This window comes from Oryzias latipes, chromosome 20 (assembly GCF_002234675.1).
Source record: "Oryzias latipes chromosome 20, ASM223467v1".
Lineage (NCBI taxonomy): Eukaryota > Metazoa > Chordata > Actinopteri > Beloniformes > Adrianichthyidae > Oryzias > Oryzias latipes.
The window spans coordinates 19,607,187-19,629,697 of NC_019878.2; the positions used below are offsets into that span (position 1 = coordinate 19,607,187).

A 22,511-nucleotide genomic window follows, 5' to 3' on the forward strand; every position below is an offset into this window, starting at 1 on the left:
CTTTGGAAATCACTGTTGATCATTCTATATGTGGACAGGTGTTCAAACAAAAACAGCTCATTACTAACAGGGGTGTACAGGCTGACAGCATGCCAACAACACACACAGGGGAAAAAAAAACAACTAAACAAATGCATAAGTACATAAACTAGATTCACTCCACCCCTTAAGCCCTCCTTTCTTTTTCTAAACCCTGAGATGAAGTGAGGCATGAAAAGACGTAAATCTGTTCAGCGTGTTTTGTCAAATGACAAATTCTGACTTTAGTCACACTTGGCGCCGGAATTGAAACTCTTAAAACATGGAAGAAATCATCTGCGTTGACTTTTTTCAATTACATGCAAAACAAAAATAAAATATCTCTACAAACGTAATGTGAGAATAAAACCGGAAACAAGTTTTAGTACAAAACTGGGTTGCTTCATTTTTTATTGGGATTTGGAGTTCCTGTGTTATATAAGAGAATGAACAAACGCCAGGCAGGCTGTTTGACGCCTATACGAGGGTGCTAGAACATATAAGATAACACATAAGAACACATAAGATACCAGTTTGTTGTTTAGTCATCATGATGAGTCGGTCAGGGGTTTTGTTTGTACCAAAGTAAACTACCTTTTGTACAGTTGTGGTCCACAGAGCTGATGATTCTACTTTATTTCTTTAATATCAAAAATGAAAGTAGACACATCAACAGATGATGCGAAAATTGTCTACAATGATCTTGAATGGAATTAAAACAACGTTAGTTATTATAAATGTGCTTGGTTTGGTGTTTTGTTTGATGTACATAAGTGCTTCAGAAATAAGGTGAATTATCATTCAGATGGTATAATGTGTCAGATTTAATTATACTGCATTTTGCATTGAATCTTTTTTACTTTAGATATAAAAATGAAACGAGAGGTGAATGGAGCATACAGTAACTGTTCGTCATGGTGTAAAGGAAGTGCCTGATGCTATGGGGAGCTGGCGATGGATCAACTGGAGGATCAACTGGGCTTTCAACGAAACAACAAACATATTTGAAAATACACTTCTCTTTCCACAGGAAGAAACACACTAAAAATAACCAAGACCTTAAGGTCTACAAGGCCTCCTTCTGCATATTAAATGTCAATTCATGATGGAGCAATAATGAAACATAAGTGTCTGTAGCCTGTTTACAGCTTGTTCAGGACATCTAAAAATAGGAGAATATTACAAGTATTAGTACTGGACAATGACTACAATTTTAAATTATACGATTAAAGCCTCAAAAACAAATTTCCACGCCTTTGGGACTCTAAACAAACGTTGGATTTCAAAAGACCAAAGTTCAAAGATGACAGATATACCACTTAGTTGTTTGTGTGCGTTTAAGAAAGAGCATTTCAAGTGGAGATGGAATCACCATCAGCCTCTGTAATTGGGCCTTTTACAACATATAATGTCAAGTGTGATGGGAACTGAAGGGATTGGCCTGCATTAACATTTTTATAGTTTCGGCCTGCGCCTGTTCATAAAGCTGTAAAGCTGTGTCGTTTAACAGAATCGGCACAGCTTTGTCGTTTTACGCGCTTGCTCTTCCTCCTCGTCTGTCCACATTCCTTATCCTCCTCCCTGAAGCTGACGGGACACTCGTCAGGGCGACGAAAACTGCAGAAGGACGCTTAGCTGGAAAGGAAGACAAACACTGGCAGTGCCGTTTCTTTGTACTCGCCATCCATGACAATCGATGTTTCAGGGCCTAATTTGACTTTCCCACAGTCTGTGGTCTGCTGGGGTTCTGTCCGCACGTCAAAGTCAGACACCCTCTGCTTCTGCAAACGCCTTTCTTTACACAGAGCTGATGCTCTTCCTGATGCTGGACAGAAGGGAAATTTTGTGCCAGAGGGCAGCATGAAAGCTGAAGAGCAAATTAAAAAAAAAAAAACAAATAGCAAAAGATGGATTTTATATTAGTATTGATTGTAGTAGAGGACTATGCCCCACTCCTGTGAGATCATACGTGTGGCATCCATCCAACTTGAGAAACCATTTAGTGAATACAACACATCATGAGCGATGACAGCGTCAAGCTACATGACAGGCATAATTTGGGGGATTTTCTGGGATGCGCAATAGCTCAACAAAACATCTCTGCTCGATAAAATAATTGGAATGAGGAGGACAGCACTGTCAGACGCAAAATAAGATGTAGGAGAAATGGGATATCTTACATTGCTCCTTTCCAGACAAGAATGCAACCTCAAACGTGCACGCTCATGCAGGAGTTCACACACCTCCATTGCTGCCTTTTAGGATGAGATTCAGGGGGCTTAAAACAGCATGTTTGATAAAGATGAGCCACTTGGGTTCCACACTTAGCCTGCTTCCCTGTTAAAGCCCCTCACTTGGCCTTATATGCCTTGCAGGAGTGAGGGAAAGCGGCCTATTCAATCACTGTGGGCACATGACACGTAGCAAGCTCATTGAGTCTGCACCCTGTGAAATGACTTTGAATGAGCTTTCTAAACAAAACCAGCGGTTTCAGCCCGATTATCATCTCAACAAGCCTTTTCTTCCAACATGCACCTGAGCATATCCGGAATTTGATTTATGCCTCTGCCAGGAACATGACAGGTCTGATAGGCAAGCACCTCTGCAGTTTACATTTGACGTATGTGTGTGTCTGTGTGTGTCTGTGTGTGTGAGACAAAGACAGGAAGAGCTGAAAATGGTCTGCAGTTGGAAAGGCAGCTTACTGTGGATCCCTTGGGCATGGCAGTCTCATCCACTAGAAGGTAGAGGATATTCAGTGCCACCATAATAACAGAGATCGTCTGCAGACACAAAGGAAGACAAAGATTTGTTTACACATAGCATAATTACAAAAAAGATTGACCCAATCCGCCAAGTTTCCGGCATCACCATTCATTGAATTTGCAGATGCTTTGCTGAGTCACAAGTATAGTAAAGCATAATAACCATTTTGTGACGGTAAAGCACTCCAAATTAAAGTCCCTAATGCGAGGAAGAAGGAGACTCGTGCCTCACACATGGCCTCAGTGCCTTATCTAACACTAGCAGATGACATAAACTGTATTCCCACACTGTAATTTATTGAAAATCACAGTTGTTGCTACTTTACCTCTGCGTCTTAAACAGCTATTACATTAAAGTCGTTTCCCCACCCTTTCCTTCGGTGGGAAAAAACGGCGAGTTTAAAAGCACGGCGTTAGTTAAAGCCACCAGCAGCCAGACTGTGTACGCCATTGGCAAACAATATGAACTTAATGGCAGGTCAGTCTCGGCGCTTACCGTTCCTGCAAGCAGGATCAACATCACCATGGGATACAGCAAGTTCTTCTCCCATCCTGATGCTTTCTTTCTTCTCTCTGAGAAAAGCAAAATCCATGAAAAAAACAAAAAAAACACCCAAGCCCTGATGATGATGAATGAAACTCCTCCAAAAACAAAACCATCCCCACTTGTAGTTAAAAATGAAACACTTTTAATTAAAGATGAGTGCTGACACTGCAAGCCTTCTGGCTTTATTTATAGAGTTTGTACCACTTGTTTTGGTTAAACAAATGGTGGATTTGTGTAGCAGACACATCTCACCTCTTATCACAACACCACCTCCTCCAGGTAGTACCTTCAAAAACCATGCTCCTCTATAATTTACTCACTATCCTCTTAATTAATGGAAAGAGTCATGAAAGTTGGTTAAAAAGGAATCAAATTAATTCTGTGATTTATGTTGTGGTTTTAAGTGAACGCAACCAACGCGTCTTTCAAGCCAGATGACATTTCAATTTCGACTCTTATTTTAGCAGCTGAACGGTCATGTTTGTAGAGGGGGGCTGACTGTCTTCCAGACGTCCCCCCTGTGATGCCTATGTGACTGCCCTGCAGTCTTTGCCATATTGACTTTCTTTCTTTACTTCCAACCTTGTTAGTCCACCTTATTCTCCCAGTGTACCCAGCCGGCCTGCCCGCGAAGTTTGCCAAGTGCACTTTATATGCACCATCCTTCTAAATTAATGACATCACTAAAAGGCTGGCTACAATATAAAGTTTGCATGTTGTCCAATATCCTAAGTGCCTTTGTGCTCCCCACCCTGCTCCCCAAAAGGCTCAGGCCTCATTTATAATATCCTAAAATGGATGGGAATTATCAGGCAGTTCTGATCCAAGTCCAAATAAAGAAATTAAGGCAGATGAAGAGGGAGCGGCTGCCTGTCAGCAATATGTAAAAAGCCAACATCTTTGCCATTTATTTTCATTAAAGTTCGAGGTCCTAAAACAATATGCATTAGACCTGACACAAAACACAAACACTTACCCAATTTATTTCTCTGATTTCTAATAATGTCCAATTCTTTGTTGAGCTGGTGAGCAAAGCTTCCTCTGACGTAACTGTGTGAGGAAGCTCCTGTGAAGATAGAAATGTCTCATATCAGACTGCAGGTGTGAAAGCATTTTAAGGATTGGCGAACATTTATCACTTTTTTGAATTCTAAAAGTTGATAAATCAGTTCTTTGTTTTCTTGGGGGCTAAGATGCAGTCACATTGAGACTGTTGGTGTTATAACGAATTGAGCTGTTTCTCTAGTAAAAACAGCCTGACCAATACTAGTCAAATAAAACATTCCTTAAAACATTTTTTCACAAAACTGGCAAGGCACAAAAAAAAAATAGCAAAAGAGGAAGAAATGCGATGCCTTGTGAATTTTCCTTTGTTCGTTAAAATGAAAAATGTTTGCATCTGGACGGAGCTCTTGGCGTAAAACAGTGGCCAACAAACTTGCAGAGGGTATTAGTGGACAACGACAGAATCAATCATTTGCATTTGAAAGACAAACATTAAATATTCAAATGAGAGTGGTGTTTAGAAGCCAGCATGTATAAGAAGCTGTTGCGACATACTGACTGACAGGAAACATGGCTACAACAAGAGAACTGCCACTTAAACCAATGAAAAGATTTATGAAAGCTCTTTAAAAGACGACTCAATATGAGGTGTGGCAAAACTGTAAGAGCTGCTTTCAGACAGCTGTTTAAATTTAAAAGATGAACCAACAATATATTAAGTTATAAAAAAAAATGGAGCTAAAGGTAAAAATATATGCAGAAAAAAGGTGAGCACTATCTGCTTTAAAAAAATAAAAATTAACAACAAAAGAAAAGGCAAATCTAAAATGAATAAATCAGCGGTTCAAACTTCGGAAAACTGCAGCTTAAAGTCTCACTCCAACCATCTTTTTCAAAAGCCAGAGGTCTTTTCATTACGATTATGCCGTATTTAGCCAAAATCAAGAATCTGCAGATCGGCAGGAGTTCATCAGACATCCATCTCTGAGTTGAAAGCGGAACTGTTGACTCAGAAGTAAGCTTTCGCTGATATCCCATCATCCCTTTGATTACACGCTCTCCTGCTAGCTCACAGCCACTTACAACCTCAAGCCAACATTAGCAGTGCAACAACAACGGTGAGCAATATCAGAGTTACAGATGTACAGTTTTGTGGCAGATGACAGCTCGGACAAGGAAAACGAAGACGTACAAGAATCTATTTGTCTGCAAGTGGACCTGAATGGAGCAGAGCAGAGAGGGTTTGGCCGAATTCTTCCCCTATCCCTACGGCTTCTACCTACCCCTACATTTAGCCCTCCAAATGGAAAGTTACAGAAAAATAGTGTCTTATAATTCGGACGTCACTCCCACTCGATGACGTCATCAATAGTCGCCGGTCATCCACGTTAGCGCGTAGCTGTCGGTGCTCAGAAAATACAAAACATCAGTTTTATAACTTCAAAAAGTCACACAAAAACAAAAAGTTATTACTTACATTTGCAAACTGTACTTCAGAGCACACCCACGTGAAGCAATGTGTGCGACGCAGATTATCTTCACGGCGGAGGGCTCTGTTTCCCTCTGCTGCAAGGGTTTCCCCTTCAAAAAACTATTTCAGACCCCCCTATCCCTCCCAATGTCCCAACAATTGGAGGGATAGGGAGAAGCCAGAAGGGTAGGAGAAGAATTGAGATTCGGCCTTTGACCCGCCCATTTCAGTTTCCATGTCACAACTGAGAGCTTTTCCAAACGGCTTTTTTCATCTGCTCCTGATTGATCACGATTTGACTAAAGAAATACTCAGAAATGCACTTTTAATCTTAAATTCTTTTATATCTGCCCTTCATCATGAGAAATATGCTACAAGGACATCTTCAAAACACCTAAAACACCATTTTCATTGGAGTGGGTCTTTAAAGGACATTACATTTATATCAACAAAAGCTAAAGCCCACAGAAAAGCATCAATACACTTGGAGAAAATGGTTATTTTGCTGAATTTAAATTGTATTAATGGCGTATACTTACACAGCACTTTTCTACCTTGCTAGAAGGCCCAAAGCATCCGACAGTCTCATTCACCCACTGATGGCGGAACCAAACCTGGGATCTTCTGCACCCCATAAAAAGCATTACGCATTTAAAGGCATAAAAATATGCAGTGACGGATTTTGAGTCCAAGCTTAAGTGGAAATAGATTATTCTGCCAAACTGTTCTCTTTTTTTTTTTACCAAGAGTAGGTAGTGATTCCATATTGTACTTTTTGGGTCTTAGAATCATAAAATGTTTAAAGAAACTGGAATCTGGAGTTCTTTTAGAAATAATAGTTACTGTAGGACATTGTTCACTATGACACTTAAAAAAATGAAAGGAAATTACCTCTTCGTGTTTTCATCTTGTCCCATATTGTTTATAACAGACATCACATCATATCAAGAAATCCTGCTCGCTACAAAGCAACAGGCTTTCAAACAAGTAAAAATAATCTCTTGTGTCAAAGCTGTCTCCCACATGCCATAACTGGTTGAGTGGGCTGGAGAAGACAGCAAGGGATTCTCCAGGAAAACCACAAGGCTGGCTCATTTAAGGATAATTTATCTCTTTTACTCCATTTTCTTTCCAGCTTGACACACTAGCATTGGGGCCCCTGAAGCCAAGGAATAAAAGTATCCATTTGCAGCCCCCAGGGTGACTGGCAGATCAAGACCAATTAGTTCCGTGTTACAGCGTTACCAGGGTGCAATAAAAATACCATCTTTTATCTTTGTTACAGGAGCGAAGAACCAATCACTTTGATCAGACTTTTTTCTGTCCTCTGTCATTTTGACGCACCTTGTCTGGTTAGGGAAAGTTTGAACCCTTGGAGCAAAGCGGTCACAGGAAATGTCACGGATATTGCGACAGCTTCCTTTAACATCTGAATAGGAACTGTACATTTCACCTCTGGGAAGTCAAATCTGCTCAGTGACATTGTCATTGCCAACTCCTAACATACTTTTCATCTGTCATAAGGAAAGATGAATCATTGTTGAAATAAAAAATGGATTTCTATATTCCACAGGAAAAGAAGAAAAAAAAAAAAAGACTATCATCATTTTTTTGAGAATTAAATGTGAAGCAGAACCGAAACCTTCAATGACATCATTCCAGACTGAAGTTGCATATATCCTTCTTCTCCCTCTGCCGGTTCCATCAAGCTAAAGAGTTACAGCGAGGCAGAGATGCTGAGTGAGATTTCTGGCAAACAGAAAGGCTGAGAGTAATTCAACAGATCCGGTCCAACCGTCTCCAGTCAAAAAATTACGTCATCCACAAATATGCTAAGCACCATGCTGAGACAACAGAGGCACTGGCAAGGTCATTGTGCCGCATAGCATCTGGACAAGCTCTCTGTTTTCAGCAGATGAGGCTCTAAAGAAGCCTGCCTTATTATGACTGAACTGCAGCACACTGGATATTTATCTAGATTCAATGTTTTGTTAAAAAAAAAGAAAGAAAAAAGCACTACAATGTGTGTGCAAGTCTAACTACTTGTCCTGTCAAATCTCCTAAAAAGGATTATTTCATTTAATCTAAGTTGGTTATGTTGATTGATGTAGTAACTTGTACATCCACTGTAGCAAAGTAGAGTAAACTTTCCATAAAAATTTGAGGAATTTGGCAAAAACTTTAGAGGTTTTCCTGATCTTTCATCCAATATTTATCTAATGTGAACATAGAGTTACTCGTTCCGCATTTAACTCGATAAAGAAACTTTGATAGAAGTTCTACAACACATATGATGCATGATTCAGAAATGATAATGATCTTTGGTTCATATCAACAGCATGAAATCGAAGTGGTTGCAGATTCTTGACGTGTAAATGGCTGGAATGACTTGTCAGCACAGAGCGGTTACTTTATTTTCACTCGTCTGCCGTTACTTCACGGCTACGGTTCACTTCTTCCTCTTCGGCTCATTAACTTCTAGTTGTGTTTTCCTGTCATGACTGTGCAGCACAACATGATTGAGGTGAAAAAAAACTAAGAGCACAATTTTTATTATTTAAAAAGTCAATGTTTAAAATCACTTTAATATTACTTGGAAAACATTATTTTTAATTGTGTTGTGCTGTTTTAGTCATACATTACACAATTTAAAGTTTTTTTTTGTTTGGTTTTGTTTTTCAGAATCATGTATAAATAAATGTCAGATTTGACTGAAAGACTAAAATGTCCAGCCTGTGACTAAATAAGAGCAGATCCTTTTGGTTTAAAATTCCATTGAAACAGGAGATGTGAGCACACAGAGCCCTGCCAATGCTTAGGGACATTTATAAGACTCACAAATTTGTTCCAAGATGAGATTTCCCAGTAAGATACTACCTTTTATATGCAAGAGTAATTAAAAGTTTATTTCTTCATGCAGGCGACCCCTTTTTCTTCATCTGTACATAAATGTTTAGCCGACAAATAAGTTGGGAATTTTGACTTGTCCGGGCCCATGGAGGGTTGTAGAGAGGAGCACAGGTGTGTCTTGCAGTTGAAGCCACTTTGGCCACCTCAAGGGACGTCACGGAAATGGAACGTACATTTGTCGTGTGTGTGGTAAATGTTATAGCTGAAATGCCTCATCTACTTCACCCTTACTTTACCCTCCTGGGTTTTATAAGTAATTGCTAGGACCTGTGCCCGGAATATGCCCATAGAAAGAATCTGCATGAACATTTTCGCTCTGCAGGCTCACCGGACGGTCTACAACCTTGATATTTTCCTTGATTTGCACCTGCTGATAGCCTATATCCTCCATAAGGGCATTTGTGAAGAAAACTTGAGAAACGCTTGTGGGACTCGCTATTGTCCCAAGAGGAGATTTTCTTGTAAGATACTACTTTTTATTGAAAGTTTTCTAAGGCTGTACACATAGGTCTAGCTGGAATCTGCAATCTGTCTGTAAAGAGATTCACACTACTTTAAAGAATAATTGACATCATTTTGGGAAACACTTTTTATAACTGTCAGTATTTTCTTTTTAACAATTTGTGAATTTACAGAAACCCCATATTTTTAGAGGTAAAAGTAGGGCACAAAAATGCTAAAAGACAGGTAAATCCACCATTGAAAAACCTGTGATTGCATGAACAAAGAGGACAATAAACAGCCTGTCACGTAAATAAAACTGAACGCATCGAGTGATGCGGCTCAAAACACAAATTGAGTAAGAGGATAATAATCAGTTAGAAAGAACTGATGCAGAGTGGACATAGGTGAAGCAAGAAGACAACTTTGATAGTCTCTGGAGTGTGACCCACGAAGGGTTTCTATGTTTCAACTCTTGGCTGGGGAATGATCTTAGATCAAAGGAACTAAATCTCCGTCTTTCAGTTTTACGCATGAGCCTGAACACCATGTATGTGCAGATGTCCATAAAAATATTCATATCTGATAAGTTACATTCCACTCAACAATATCCTTCACATCTAATTCCATGTCTCCTCTAAGAAGAAAATACAAAGCAGCTTGGACTGTGTTGACCACTTTTTTTTTTGCACCTCACAGTGACTTGTAAGGATCAAACAGCTCAAGAGATGATAAGGAACAGATTACAATTATTCTATCAGTTAGTTCAAAGCAAACCAGTGTGGAATGAACCCTAAGAAAGCGTACGCATTGGTGGCAGTCTATAGAAGAGGCAGGCATAGTATTCGAAAACATGTGTTATCACGGAGTGATCTCTTCTACCTTCCTGGTTTGAAAGGACGCTTGTGCTCTTCATTTACTAACATCTATGCCCTTGTTGCGTGCTTGAGGTATTATAAAAGTACGTTTTGGAACCTGACTTCCTGTATTTAAGATCACTCCGTTAAACAAGAATTTTAGGGAACACAGAGGGCTGGACATGAGGCGGAAATGCAGGCCAAAAAAACATTCTTGCCGTCCTTCAGCTCTTTAAACTTTCCCTTTGTGAACAAGTGATAAGAGCATCAAATTTCTTGTGTTTGCCTCACAAAGGTTCGTGAAGAGGGACTCTTTTATGTCCACAGAAACATGATAAGATTTCCATCACACTAAGCAAGATACAATTCTGGATCTGAACTTAAATGAGGCAATCATCTCAGCGGCAGTGACAGTGCCCTGGAGAGTTTTGGTGGAGTCTTAATGAAAAAAAAAAATTCACAGATGGACAGTGCTAAGACGGCTACTTTGGCTTTTCCCCAACATCCCCTTTGTGATTGGAAAGGTCATTGTCAAAAACACACAAACATTTTCCTGAATGTTGTCGATGAAGACTCTCCTGAATGTTGTGTCCGAGTGGGTCAGGCCCACTTTTCAATGTTAATTGATTCCAGTGTGGCTTTCATGATCACACCCAACAGCGCAGTCAACCCTTGCCCTTGTCTAGAATGTGCCAACACTTCTCCCACAGACATACCGTTTAATCTCCTCTGAAGGGCTTCCTCTTGCAAATGGATGCAGTAAATCTGCTCATCCAGGTCTTCTAGGATCTAAAGGGGAGGGAGCAAAGTAGAAAAAGATTAAATGGGTTATAATTAGGCCCAAAGAGGGACTAGAGTGATGACAGATGGGAGCATAAGATTGGTGATAGTTTTGTAGTCCTGTCATTCATTTAAATGGCTAACCGAATCACCTTTGAGAACAGAAGGCTCAGCTTTCTAAAGTTTCTAGCTTTTCATTAAAACCTATTAAAAAAAATAAAAAGAAGCTTCTCTGCTGACGGCCAAACATCCACAAAGTACAGATAAACCATGACTTACTGTTGGCTTCACTAGTAACTGGCCCATTACAGCGAACATCCTTGACAATCCCACAGGAGTGCACACTACACAGGATAAAGACAACAGCTTGATTCACTTTTAATAGGGTGTTTGATAGATCTTGTTGCTTTGTGTAAATAAATGAAACATCTTACTTAATAACAGCAGCCCTCCCATAAGAGATATACAAGAGTAGAGGTATGGCAGGTAGAACTCCCACAGATCTGAAAAGAAAAGAAAACTCACTAAAAAACACTGTAATTTCATACATTTAAATGTTTTATTTAGCTTAAACTTACAAATTAAATGTACTTTTTTTTTTAAATATGCTTTTTACTCTTATTAAAATGGCAATAATGCAGTAATTTCTCAGATGTAGCTTGGGCTCAGCTGAGGGAAAAGTAAGCCCCTACCCACGGTTGAACTTAAAGTTAGTTTTAGGGTCTCTGAATTTCAGGGCTAAAGTCACAAGGACTAAATAAAAAATAAATAAAAAAATAAAAACCTTCCATTTAACACAAGGAAATGTAAGTTTTCTACTGATGTTTTGTGTAGACGCAACACAGTACACAACAAAGCGAAACTTTTCAAGTCACGTACCGTAAAGCGACTCCATACTGGCTGCATCGTTGTCGATAAATGCTGAAGCTACCCATACAATGCCCAGAATTAGCAAAGCCAACAGGAAGAGCATCACAAAAGTCTCCAAAACACGCGCCCTAATGCCCTGAAAGGAGAAAACACGCCTACTTTTGAACCAAAATAGAAACTTTTTCCAATCTTTTAGACAATATTATAATTTATTAAATAATAAAAAAAAAACATGTTAATGTAGGAATGTTTTTTACACAAGTCAAGGATTTTTAACACAGATTTAGTGTTGAATCTGTTTCCAGGTAACAGGTTTGACTTTGGCAGTTAATCAAACAGAGGTGGAGTAAAAATGTAAACATGAACACAATGGAGAAAATTAAGAAAATCTATTGTTTTCTATTTTGTTTTTTTATTATGATAGTTCCTTATTTGGTAGTGGACAAACAAGGGAGAATCAAGCATCACATTAATAAAAGTAGAGCCTCAGTTATTACTTTGGGACATTAAGCTGTTAATAGTACAGATAGTGCTTAAACACATAAAGTAACCCAAACTTACATGAACTAAACTTTGTTAAACTATCCTACAGTCAGGAAAAAGGATGAGAAGTGGATTTATGTTTTACCCGCAGATGCAGTTAAATAGCCTGTGTTTCCATTAATTCAAGAGAGAAAAACATACCGATACTAGTAATAAAAGTATTTGATTTCAATTAAACAAGCTACTGTGGATGCAATATTTATTGTTTCCACAAACTGGCTTATGAGAGCCGTTAACTAAAGCGTCCAATAGATTTTTGCGTAAATGGGGCGTTTATATAGACATATTAAGGTCTATTAAATGCGGCGACTAAAGACTGGGAGCGGCATAGGTGAAACGAGAAAGGGAGGGGTGCGAGGGTTTGCTGTCAGGACCATGAAGCCTGGTTGGGTCAGCTACTGTCTGCGATCAAGAGCAGACCTCCCATATGGTGCAGATTAGGAGCTCCCTTAGTACCGCGGTCATGTCCCAGGCCCAACAGACAAGAGGGTTTTGGGGTAATTTGGGTTTTCCGGGTCACAAACTGCTGAGTGGTTAATAAAGTCTTTCTCTACCTGTTCACACAGTTTCCATATCCTTACTTCCCTGCTGGAGAGCCAAGCTGTCTAGCACTGTAAGATAGATAGGCTCTTTCATACACATGTCAGGTAGGCAACCAGGCATGGGATAACAAGCCTTCCCTGCCTCTTGAGAGCTGTTTAAATTGGGTACATGTGAGCAATTTGTTACCAACTAACATAATGGTTGTGCGGTTGCTGTTCAGCATTTGCCAACAAGTAGATGAAGGGGGTCCCTCTTTGAACAGTTCCCCTGTTACTCAAAGACAGCTTCAAAAAGAGAAAACTATTTTATTTGTGGAGTACATTTATTTTACAGTTTTTGCTCAACTGCAAACAGCCTGTCTGCTATTAAAGTCATATTGCAATTTAAAATCAATTAACACATAAAATAGTCAAATATATTTGGTAACGTTTATATTTTGTGTTTATTAATTAAACCTGTACTTAAAAAAGACATTAAGATAAGTCACATCAGCTTATTCACATCAGTTAAAATGCAAAGTAGCATCACTTTGTTGGTTTTAAGCTTTACATGCTTTCTGCTTCTGGAAAAGCCTTCAGGCAGGAATTTTCTAGCACAACAAAGTGGGGAGTTGGGCAGGGTTTAGAGTGCCCCAGTGTGGACAACACCAGCACTGCAGTCAACCGGCAGGGACTCATTTAGAAAGAATAAGAGTTGGAAAAATTGCGAATAAAAAGATCAACCAATACAGACATAACAGGTGCAGTTTATGTGCATCTGCAATGATACCATAAATCAAGACTGTGGCTTTAAGCAGACAAATATTTTCAAATATCCTCCCCTATAGATTTGATGGTAAACACTTCAAAAACATTCTGTTCTCCAGTTTCATTTAATGGCAAAATGCTCAATGCAGCAGATTTAATAAAAAGGACAGAAGAAAGAGATGAAAAAGAACAACGGAGGGAGAGTGAAAGAGGAGACGAGCCGACGTTTGAGCAGATCTCCCTCCCCAGAGGTGCCAGAGGTGAGAGAGGAATGCTTTCAGGGACTTCAGCCACATCCCACATGTGCTCTCTTAAGGATGCTTCAGAACACGCAGACCCCACAGATGGGACATGTGTCCGCTCAAGCACACCAGTCCACCTTAACAAGCTGCCCATGCCATGTTGAAGGTATATTCCCTTTAGATAGGCTTCTCAATCATTTATAAGACTCAAATCATTCCACATTCAGATCATTTAGGGCAAAGACAGTTTTCATAACCTCTTTTTATCATCAGGCCCGGCTGCTGGACGAAACAATCAGCCGTTTCAGACCTGGTTTGCTCGAACTAGATACTGAATTGAGAGGCAACATGGAGGAAATTGCTAATTCATAGTCAAGCATACTTGCAATTATTCCACAAAGGAATAAAAATATAGGCCTTTGTTTCTAATATGGATTTGTTATAAATAGGACAGGGTTCGCTGAGTCATCAGTGATCAAAGAGAAAACTGTCAAATGCTGAAGGCAGCAAAAAAAAAAAGAAAAAGAAAAAGTAAAAGGCTTGTGCCTTGGCACTGAAAGTGCCCGCTGGAAGTTTCTATTCTTGCATTTCTAAATGTGTAACTACCTCTAAATATAGACACTCTGAAATATTCAGCATCCCCTGATCCTCACACTGAGATTGAGTTGGTTAGCAGCAGAGTTTGCTCATAAAGTACTGAGACATTGTCAATTTTTTTTTAAAGAAAACCCAAAAGTAGCAACTTTTTATGCATTCATTAATCCATCTGCTAAGCTGTATCAGATTCATTTCAGATTCTTGAATATACCTTCAAAAGCACCAAATAGAAAAAATGAGGAAGGTTCAGAAATATTCCCTCTAAAGCCTTAGGGTCGGTTTATACCCAATCGCTGCGAAATGTGAGACAATCTGATCACATCATCTGTGATTGGAATTTTACGCCTGTAGTACAATCGGATGCATATCACGTCATTTGCCCGATTTCATTTCGAGTGATTAGAAGACGCAATGAGGGAGAAAATGCAATCTAGATCCCAGGATCTTCAAGACAAGGTCGCTAGAACTGCATTCTAAATAACAAGAGGAGATAGACATTATTTCATTCTGACTCAGTTCTAAAAAATAAAAAAACACTACATTTTCACTGCGTAGTTAATTTCTATTGAAACTATAACTTTAGATATATTCCATTAAGATATAGAGCATTTGGCAAATCATTTGTAATGTAACTTTTTTTTTTTAAAGTATAGTTATTGGTTTGTCCAGACCAGTGTAGGGTCATAGAGAGGAGCGGCTGCATCTTAGGTGGAGCCCGTGTGTGGCGTGTAGCTCCCGTGTGGCTCGTTAGAGGCCATCATGAAAATGGATGGTACGATTGTCGTCCATGTGGTAAGTGTAGCATAAAGCATTTGTAAGGATGATACAAATTCCTCGCACTTGACGTACAGGTGATGTTGTTATACAACGCCCTTACACCACACAAACTACACTTTGATCGTTTCGTTTTCTAAATTATACCAGTCGTGCTGCACCCAAGCAGCTGGCACTTATCACATGAACAGCACTTACTGGCTCCTTGCACAGTTTGCAGAATTGGACAAAATGAAAATCGGTACAATGCGCCTGCATGTCCCTTACGTGTTGTTTAAATGTTCACTACGACCTGCCACTCGCAGCATGCCCACAGAAAAAATTTGCTGCATATAGAGGAGTCTCCAACCTTGATATTTCCTGTGGGCCACCTACATGCACCATAAAGGTTTGCTTGTTATTTGCTTCCAAACAACCCATATCCATTTGTAAATGCAGTTTGACTAAGACCTAACATGCGCTGATGTCATCATCCTTTGCTTTTGAGCTTGTTTTAGTGTTTAGGTAAAAAGAGGCAATTACAGCAAACGTGCAAGAATTATCTGTAAAGTTGCACAAATGTACGGCAATACGACAAGGAAAAGGATCAGAGCTGCACAGGAGCTTTCTCCTAGCTGGTGCCGTCAATCCTTGGCAGGTCAGCAGGTGGTGGCAGCAATCATCTCACGCACCATCCCTCTGCCAACTGTCAGGGAAGCGTGCAACAAGGGCAAAGAGTGTAATAAGTGAAGAAGGGGGCAGGGCCCTTTTTTCACTCCCTGGCAAAAAAAAAAAAAGACTGCTCTCCTTGCTAAAGACATGCCAGATGCTAAGAGACCTTATTAGTGTATCCTTCAGCCAGTCAGCCACAGTGCAATGCCGTGTCAAAGACAGAAAGCAGGAAAAGAGGGACATTCCCCTGTAAAGCTGTGCAATGAACTTCAAACGACTTGAGACTTCTTAATAAAGTCCCATTGACACAGAAAAATGAAGAAAAAAAACAAGTAGAATCAAGGCAAATTACTGTAGCAAGAGTCAGCAATGCTTCCTTTACCAATTACAATGAGTCAGGAAGGAAATCTTTTATTTAAGCGTAGCATCATTTGGTATTATTTCCATTTTGCTTTGGATCAGTCTCTGTTGTAAGTAAAGCCTCAAAGGATCGACAAATACAAACCTGTTTGGACTCAACAGTTGAGTCTCAAACACACCTTTGAGTCAACCGACAACAATTTACTTCAACCGCGCTAAGCTAGTTCGACTTCCAGACGAAATGCTACAATTCAAGTCAAATGCTCTGAACCAAAAACGGTAAAGAACTGGTCCAGAACAGATCAAGTTCCACAACTTTTCACTTCGTTTAGAAACACTGAGTCATGAGAGGACGGGAAACCTCGCTTGTCCTTTTTCAAATTCTCAGCTCAAGCTAATATGTTGCTGTGGTTACGAACATTGTAACCAGCAGCTTTAGGGAGACACTGTGACCTTAAAGGAAGGTATGTAAACACCACTTTATATTCCTCGGCAGAAAGAAGGCCTGGGAAAAATGTCTGCATGTTCAGGAGATTTGAAATAAATATCCGAGGCCCTATTGTGGAGCTCCAACAAAGAGGAGTATCTTAGTAACACCAAACGGGTTTGCTGGGCGAGACGTTTTCTCTTCACTCCTCCTCCACAATAAACACACTTCTCATCATCGGCGAGTTAGGGCTTAGGATGAGATTGATGAGGAGTTTCTTTAACAGCCAAATGAAACCTGTTGGCCCTTTGCTGGGTCAGTCATGGGGTCAGACTCGTTCCAACTCGTTTTAGGATCAAACACATTTCAATACTGGCTTCGACCCAAAGCATGCCTGCAACAATTTAGACGTCTTTCAACAGATTCCGCTGTTAAAAAATAACTTGAGCACTTAACAACAAACCTAGCTTAGAATAAGTTCTAGTAAATGAAGCTTTGGCTCTAAAATGTTCTTTTATTTAAATTGAAGATCTAAAAACTAAAGCTTGACCTCTATAAAAACCATTTCGAATAATATATTTTTAGGATCTATTAACTGATTTCAAATGGATTCTAATAAAAAAAAAATAATAAACTAGAAGTTAAGAAGCTGCTTTTTCAATGTCTGTAAGACCATACAAGTCTGACATATACATCAGCACATGCTTAGACATCAGAATTAGGCCGTTACCAATAAAAAAGTGGCATTTTGATTATTTCATTTCTAAAATAATGAGACACTGCCACAGCACAGTGCATGCAAATGAGAAACCCAACACACTGGACAACCTCTGGCAGTGAAAGACGCAGCTTGCAGCTGTAAAGCTCGACATTTTACAGCAGCAAATAAAGCTAAATCATAACATCTGACATCAGGACCCCAAGTCCCCTTGATTCATCCACAATTTGGACAATTTGTGAAACTATCAATCAGGCAGGCAACAGAACCTTTTAAGAAGTGAGCATTAAAAAAGAAAAACATTTTAAAAAGCATCCACATTTCCATCCTTATTCTCCTGGCGTCTTTTAGTGCATCGTCAAAAGTAAACACAGCCACATGAAAAAGCTGACTCGGGACGTTAGTAATGAAATTCATCATTTGCTTCATTTCCGCAGTCAAAGGGATCTTGCGGGGCTTCAACATTAGCCCAGGAGGTTAAAATGCCACATAAAACCTTATGATGTTGTGCTTTAATGCTGTTATAGGATAAAAGGATAATGCCACATTATAAAAGCTGGGATCTGCGTTTAACTTTCTTCTGGTGTCGGTCACATTATTTCCTCCACAGGCAGGCCAGATCTTAAAGTGGAACTAGACAATCCCTCCCATATTTTCTATCCTCTTTAACATGCACTAAATATACGACTGGATGTGCTGCTGAACACTAAACAGTACTTCCTTAGAGTACATTTATGGAAGGAAAGGGTTTTGAATGAAAGTGACAGAAAAAAAATAAAAGACATAATGTGATTGTGCTTCCTGCACATCAAGGCCTCACGAAATCCAACAAAAACAAATTAGCGGACTAAAGAAAAACAGAACTGGCCCGTACACTACAGTACAGACTAATTTTTATGTGCTTTTGCCAAGAGGGACATAAACCAGAGAGAGTTCAAACTGTGACACAGGATAGAGGTGTATTAAAAGTAAATCTTTTGCCTTCCATTTCGCAAGGCCCTATTGTCCCGTCATGTTGCTGCGACTTTATGGACTTTTGGAACACAAGCCTCCAGCCTCTTTTTTTTTCTATGGGGGGGGGTGAGTAATCAATTAAACGAGGAAGTTCGCTGAGCCTTACAACTCGATTATTAGCCTGCGCTTTTGAAGTTTTATTTTAGGGGGCTGGGAAGCGGGTGACAAGGAATCAGACTTTAAATCAGTGGGGCCGATGCAGCAGTGTTGAAGCGTTTGCAGCCTATAGACTTATTGAAAGAGTTTGTCAGGATGTGGCACTAGGCGAAGACCAGATTCAAACTTAATGAGCTTTCTGCGGTGGCAGTTACAGTCAGTTGCTTGAGTCACGAAAAGGGCAAAGACTTGAGACACCTGTTGCTGCTTTGGTCGCTAACCGAAAAGAAAAAAAAAACCCTCCTGCATGGTAATACAGCTGGACCAAAAAAGGCTAATTTTCTGTTTACATGTTTAAACTTTAATTTTCACTCAGATAAAATTGTTTGTGCATCAAAACATTTTGGAAAAAAAATTTAAAAAATAAAAAGCTGCGAGATGTTTGTTCAATTTGTTATGAAAGTCAGCAAACTTACTTAAAATTTCATGCAACTTCCCTTAAGAACACTTTAGCATTAATGTGTGAATTTTACCTTTTTTGAACCTGCAAATCCCTCAGACTCCAAAAAGAAATAGGCGAATGGCATCAGCACAAAGAGGCAGAGGTTGGAGAACAATGACACCAGGTTCCACAGACCTGCAGGATTTCAACAGGTTTCACACTCATTCATGCTTTTAAACATAAACATATATGATCAATCATAAAACTCTTTTGTTAAAGTATCAATAAGCTTCTTTTTAGTGTTTATTTAAGGATACACCCAGACACTTCATTTAGAGAAGCTAGAAGTTATGGACTTTACTGCCACCTGGTGGTGTGTTTCAACATAGAAACAGCCCAAATGCCAGATAATCATCAGAGAACATGTTTGTACTAGAAAATGGAAAAAAATAAGACTGTTTCTTACAGTTGCTTCAAACCTAAATAGAATTCCAAGTTTAGGGTTTTTGCAAAAAAGAAACCGAAGGAAAAACACAATTTATTGATGGTGTAAAAATAGAAAATGTAGCAGAGCTGAGATTTATTAGGATAATATGGATGAAAATCTATCTTTGAAAATCATGCGTATCATATGATTAAACTAAAGTGTCCGAAAGTATATTTGTGTTGAATAATGTGAAGTATTTTTATCGGATATAATAATGAAAAGGTTGCACTTATTCTGCCTTTTCTGACTTATTGTGTAGAAGTGTGTGGTAATCCATATAAAACTAATGTATGGCCATTTTGTTTATTGCAGAAATGAATTATTCGTTTCTGCAATAAAAAACTATAAACTGCGTAAAGAAACGTTCAGAAAGTTGGATGTAGACAAGGTACAAATGTATTACTCATTAAATCTACTCTTCTGAAAGTTGAAAATTAAAATTAGAGGGATGCCAGAGAGTTCACAAAAAGCTTTTACTTTCTGTTCTGACCATCTAAATCATAGGAGAATTGATTTCAACTACCCTGTCGCTACGTTAAAACAATTGTGTTTTTCTTTTCACAACAGAGTAATTTGAAAAGATGTAAACATATTCTTCAGTTTAAAAAAAAGGATTGACAGATCAAACTTGGGAGTTATGATAACAGTTATTAGTGTTTGTTACTTCATCTTTCTGTCCATTTTCCTTTGGTTTATCTGTATTGTGGTTGTGAATAGCCAATGGCAAACCATTTCAAGATATGTATATTCATTCAAATATACATTCTTATATACAGGTATTTCTTGATTAAGTAAGGAGTGAACATAAAATAAGAATTTTATTCTTCAAACTGCTCCCTTGCATTCATGAAGTTGTAAAATTCTAACGTTGAAAAATGTATGTTACTCTGTACATGTCGCTAATTTTTTAATGAAAGGAAAGAAAAGAGCATCCACCATGAATGTACATTGTTTCCTCTTTGTTTCAATGTGATTCACCTTTGGAATTCTCGCCGTTTCAAGGATTGTTATTCCTTTAAGGTTATTCAACATCTTTTAATTTGAAAAACACAACCACACACTCATCTCGATGAGCTACTAACCGTGAATAAGAGACCCGTTGAGCCACTGAATATAATAGTTTCTGGGAAAGGAGAGGAGGATCTCATTGCTGATGATTGAGAAAGGCAGCAGGAACACGGCTCCTCCAGACACTGCCAGGGTGAAGGTGCAGAGGTATAATCTGAAAAGGAAGGAGGAAAAAACACGCAACCACTCAAAAATGTTAACCAAATTAGAACCTGCCGATTAAAAAAAGATTAAAGCAAAACGTAAAAAGACGACTAAAGAATTAAAATTTAAAAAAAAACGGGGGGGGGGGGTGTACTGGTGTTTTTAAGACCTCCTATTATAAGATTACTATAATATTCAGTTAGTAAGATGCTTTTTGGAAAATTAATGAAAATGTAAATTAGGCCTGACAATCAAGCTTCAGAGGAAACTTTCTTACAGTTATTATTTCTTTGGATCTTCTCTCTGCTCTTCAGAAAATTAAAGTCCTCCGTTAAGCATAAGATGTTACAGAGAGGCAGGAAGGAAATCTTTGGATAAAAGTAATTAAACTGCTACTTTATAATAGGGATATCCCGATCAGGTTTTTTAGCCCGATCCGATTTAGAGTCATTTGATTTTGAGTATCAGCTGATATTGATTCCCGATCTGATACTTCAGGAAAAAATGAACAAATTCAATAAAAAGATCCCGGTTTGTCCTTTTTCTTTTATTTACTTTTTATCATTTAACACTTAAACAGAGCACTTCTGTGAAGTATCTTTAACAATCATATAAGAATTGTTGTAATAATAATAATAATACCTTATTTTGTGGAAATCTCAATGATGCTGTTCCACAAATGAGAAAAAGTCACTTACGATATTCTGTTGACAACTGCATCTTCATCTTCATGTTCATCTGTAAAAGAAGCAGAGCACCCAGACCTCTAAAAACTGTCTGAAAAAGGACAACACTTCAAAAGAGATCTTTAAAATGAAATAATAAACTCTGCTTGACCTCGTTTCTTTACCCCAGACAACAGATTTAACCATTTAGTTACAAAACATTCAACCTGCTGTAGCAAAATACATGTGTATATTTAACTAATATTCAAGCTCCACGGTGCATTATAATCTGTGTGTCACAGTACACAACACCATAAACTTATTTTAGGGCCTCGTAAACAGTTTAAATACCTGAAAACCAGAAAACAACATCCACAAGAACGTCACAGAGGACGTGTCTGTCATTTTCAGGCAGAGGAACTCGTGTTTAAATTATTCAATTGTATTTTTTGTAAATGACTGCCTTTGGTTTAAGTGATTCATACCTAAAAATGACAAAACGGTAGACATTGTTCACATAGCAATGAGCGATAATGTCAAAAATATTGCAACCAGTCCAGCCAGAGGACAAACAAGTCCTGCAAGCTTTGCAACAGGTTCGTGATCTTCCAAAGGCTGATTGGATGGAGAAAAGTCTTTGTCAGAAATAACAAAGCGTTCTTGTAAAACTTGAGGATTTATTGAGGGATTACAACAACACTAAGCAGAACATGTCAGCAATTTACACTCATGTTACCCAGCCCTGAAAGCAATGAAGGGCGGATACGGTTCATTCTGCTACTGAGTTAACTAGGGCAGATGACTATTAGCACTGGTGTTGCCTGTCTTCTGTACAGCTAATCTTTGTATACCGGGACATTCCTTCAAGTTAAAAACAAAGCTGTCATCTAAATGCCATAAAAGAAACTCCTGAAGAGAAAAGGCAATGATGGCTGGTGTGAAACTGATTTGCTGACAATAAGCGCTCAAGCTCATGGCCGGATTTTACCGAGCCGACGTTGAATGTGTCAGAGAAGACTCACCGCTCTTCCTCTTGTATCTGGTTATGATGCAGTAAGACACGATGTAGAGGACAGCAAACAGGAGGAAACAAATCTAAAAACAGGAAAAAAGTCATTGAATCAACACTCTGTGTTCTTGAACTTTTTCATTTAAAACATTTCATTCATCTAGTTCAGATACACTGTTGAGATGTTCAAAACAGTTCAATGTTAGAGAATTTTATCCTTGAATAAACTGACAGATCTGAATATTAGCTCTGGATTCCAGTCAGATGTAAATGTCCAGCCTTAAAAATGGCAAAACGCATGTAATAAAAAAAATAAAAAAA

At 38.7% G+C, this 22,511-nt stretch overlaps 1 protein-coding gene across 1 annotated transcript in view; it reads right to left on the reverse strand.

The window, feature by feature from the left end:
- The window catches only part of lmbr1 (limb development membrane protein 1), a 35,476-nt gene that overhangs the window by 8,196 nt on the left and 4,769 nt on the right, over positions 1-22,511 (reverse strand). The window contains exons 2-12 of the mRNA XM_023949893.1: positions 22,204-22,276; positions 21,215-21,254; positions 20,387-20,526; positions 18,909-19,012; positions 11,674-11,800; positions 11,229-11,297; positions 11,074-11,138; positions 10,731-10,803; positions 4,307-4,396; positions 3,280-3,356; positions 2,724-2,801 (exon numbers count right to left, since the gene is read on the reverse strand). Of these exons, the coding sequence (XP_023805661.1) occupies positions 2,724-2,801; positions 3,280-3,356; positions 4,307-4,396; positions 10,731-10,803; positions 11,074-11,138; positions 11,229-11,297; positions 11,674-11,800; positions 18,909-19,012; positions 20,387-20,526; positions 21,215-21,254; positions 22,204-22,276 (936 nt within the window). The remainder of the gene's footprint in view (positions 1-2,723; positions 2,802-3,279; positions 3,357-4,306; positions 4,397-10,730; positions 10,804-11,073; positions 11,139-11,228; positions 11,298-11,673; positions 11,801-18,908; positions 19,013-20,386; positions 20,527-21,214; positions 21,255-22,203; positions 22,277-22,511) is intronic.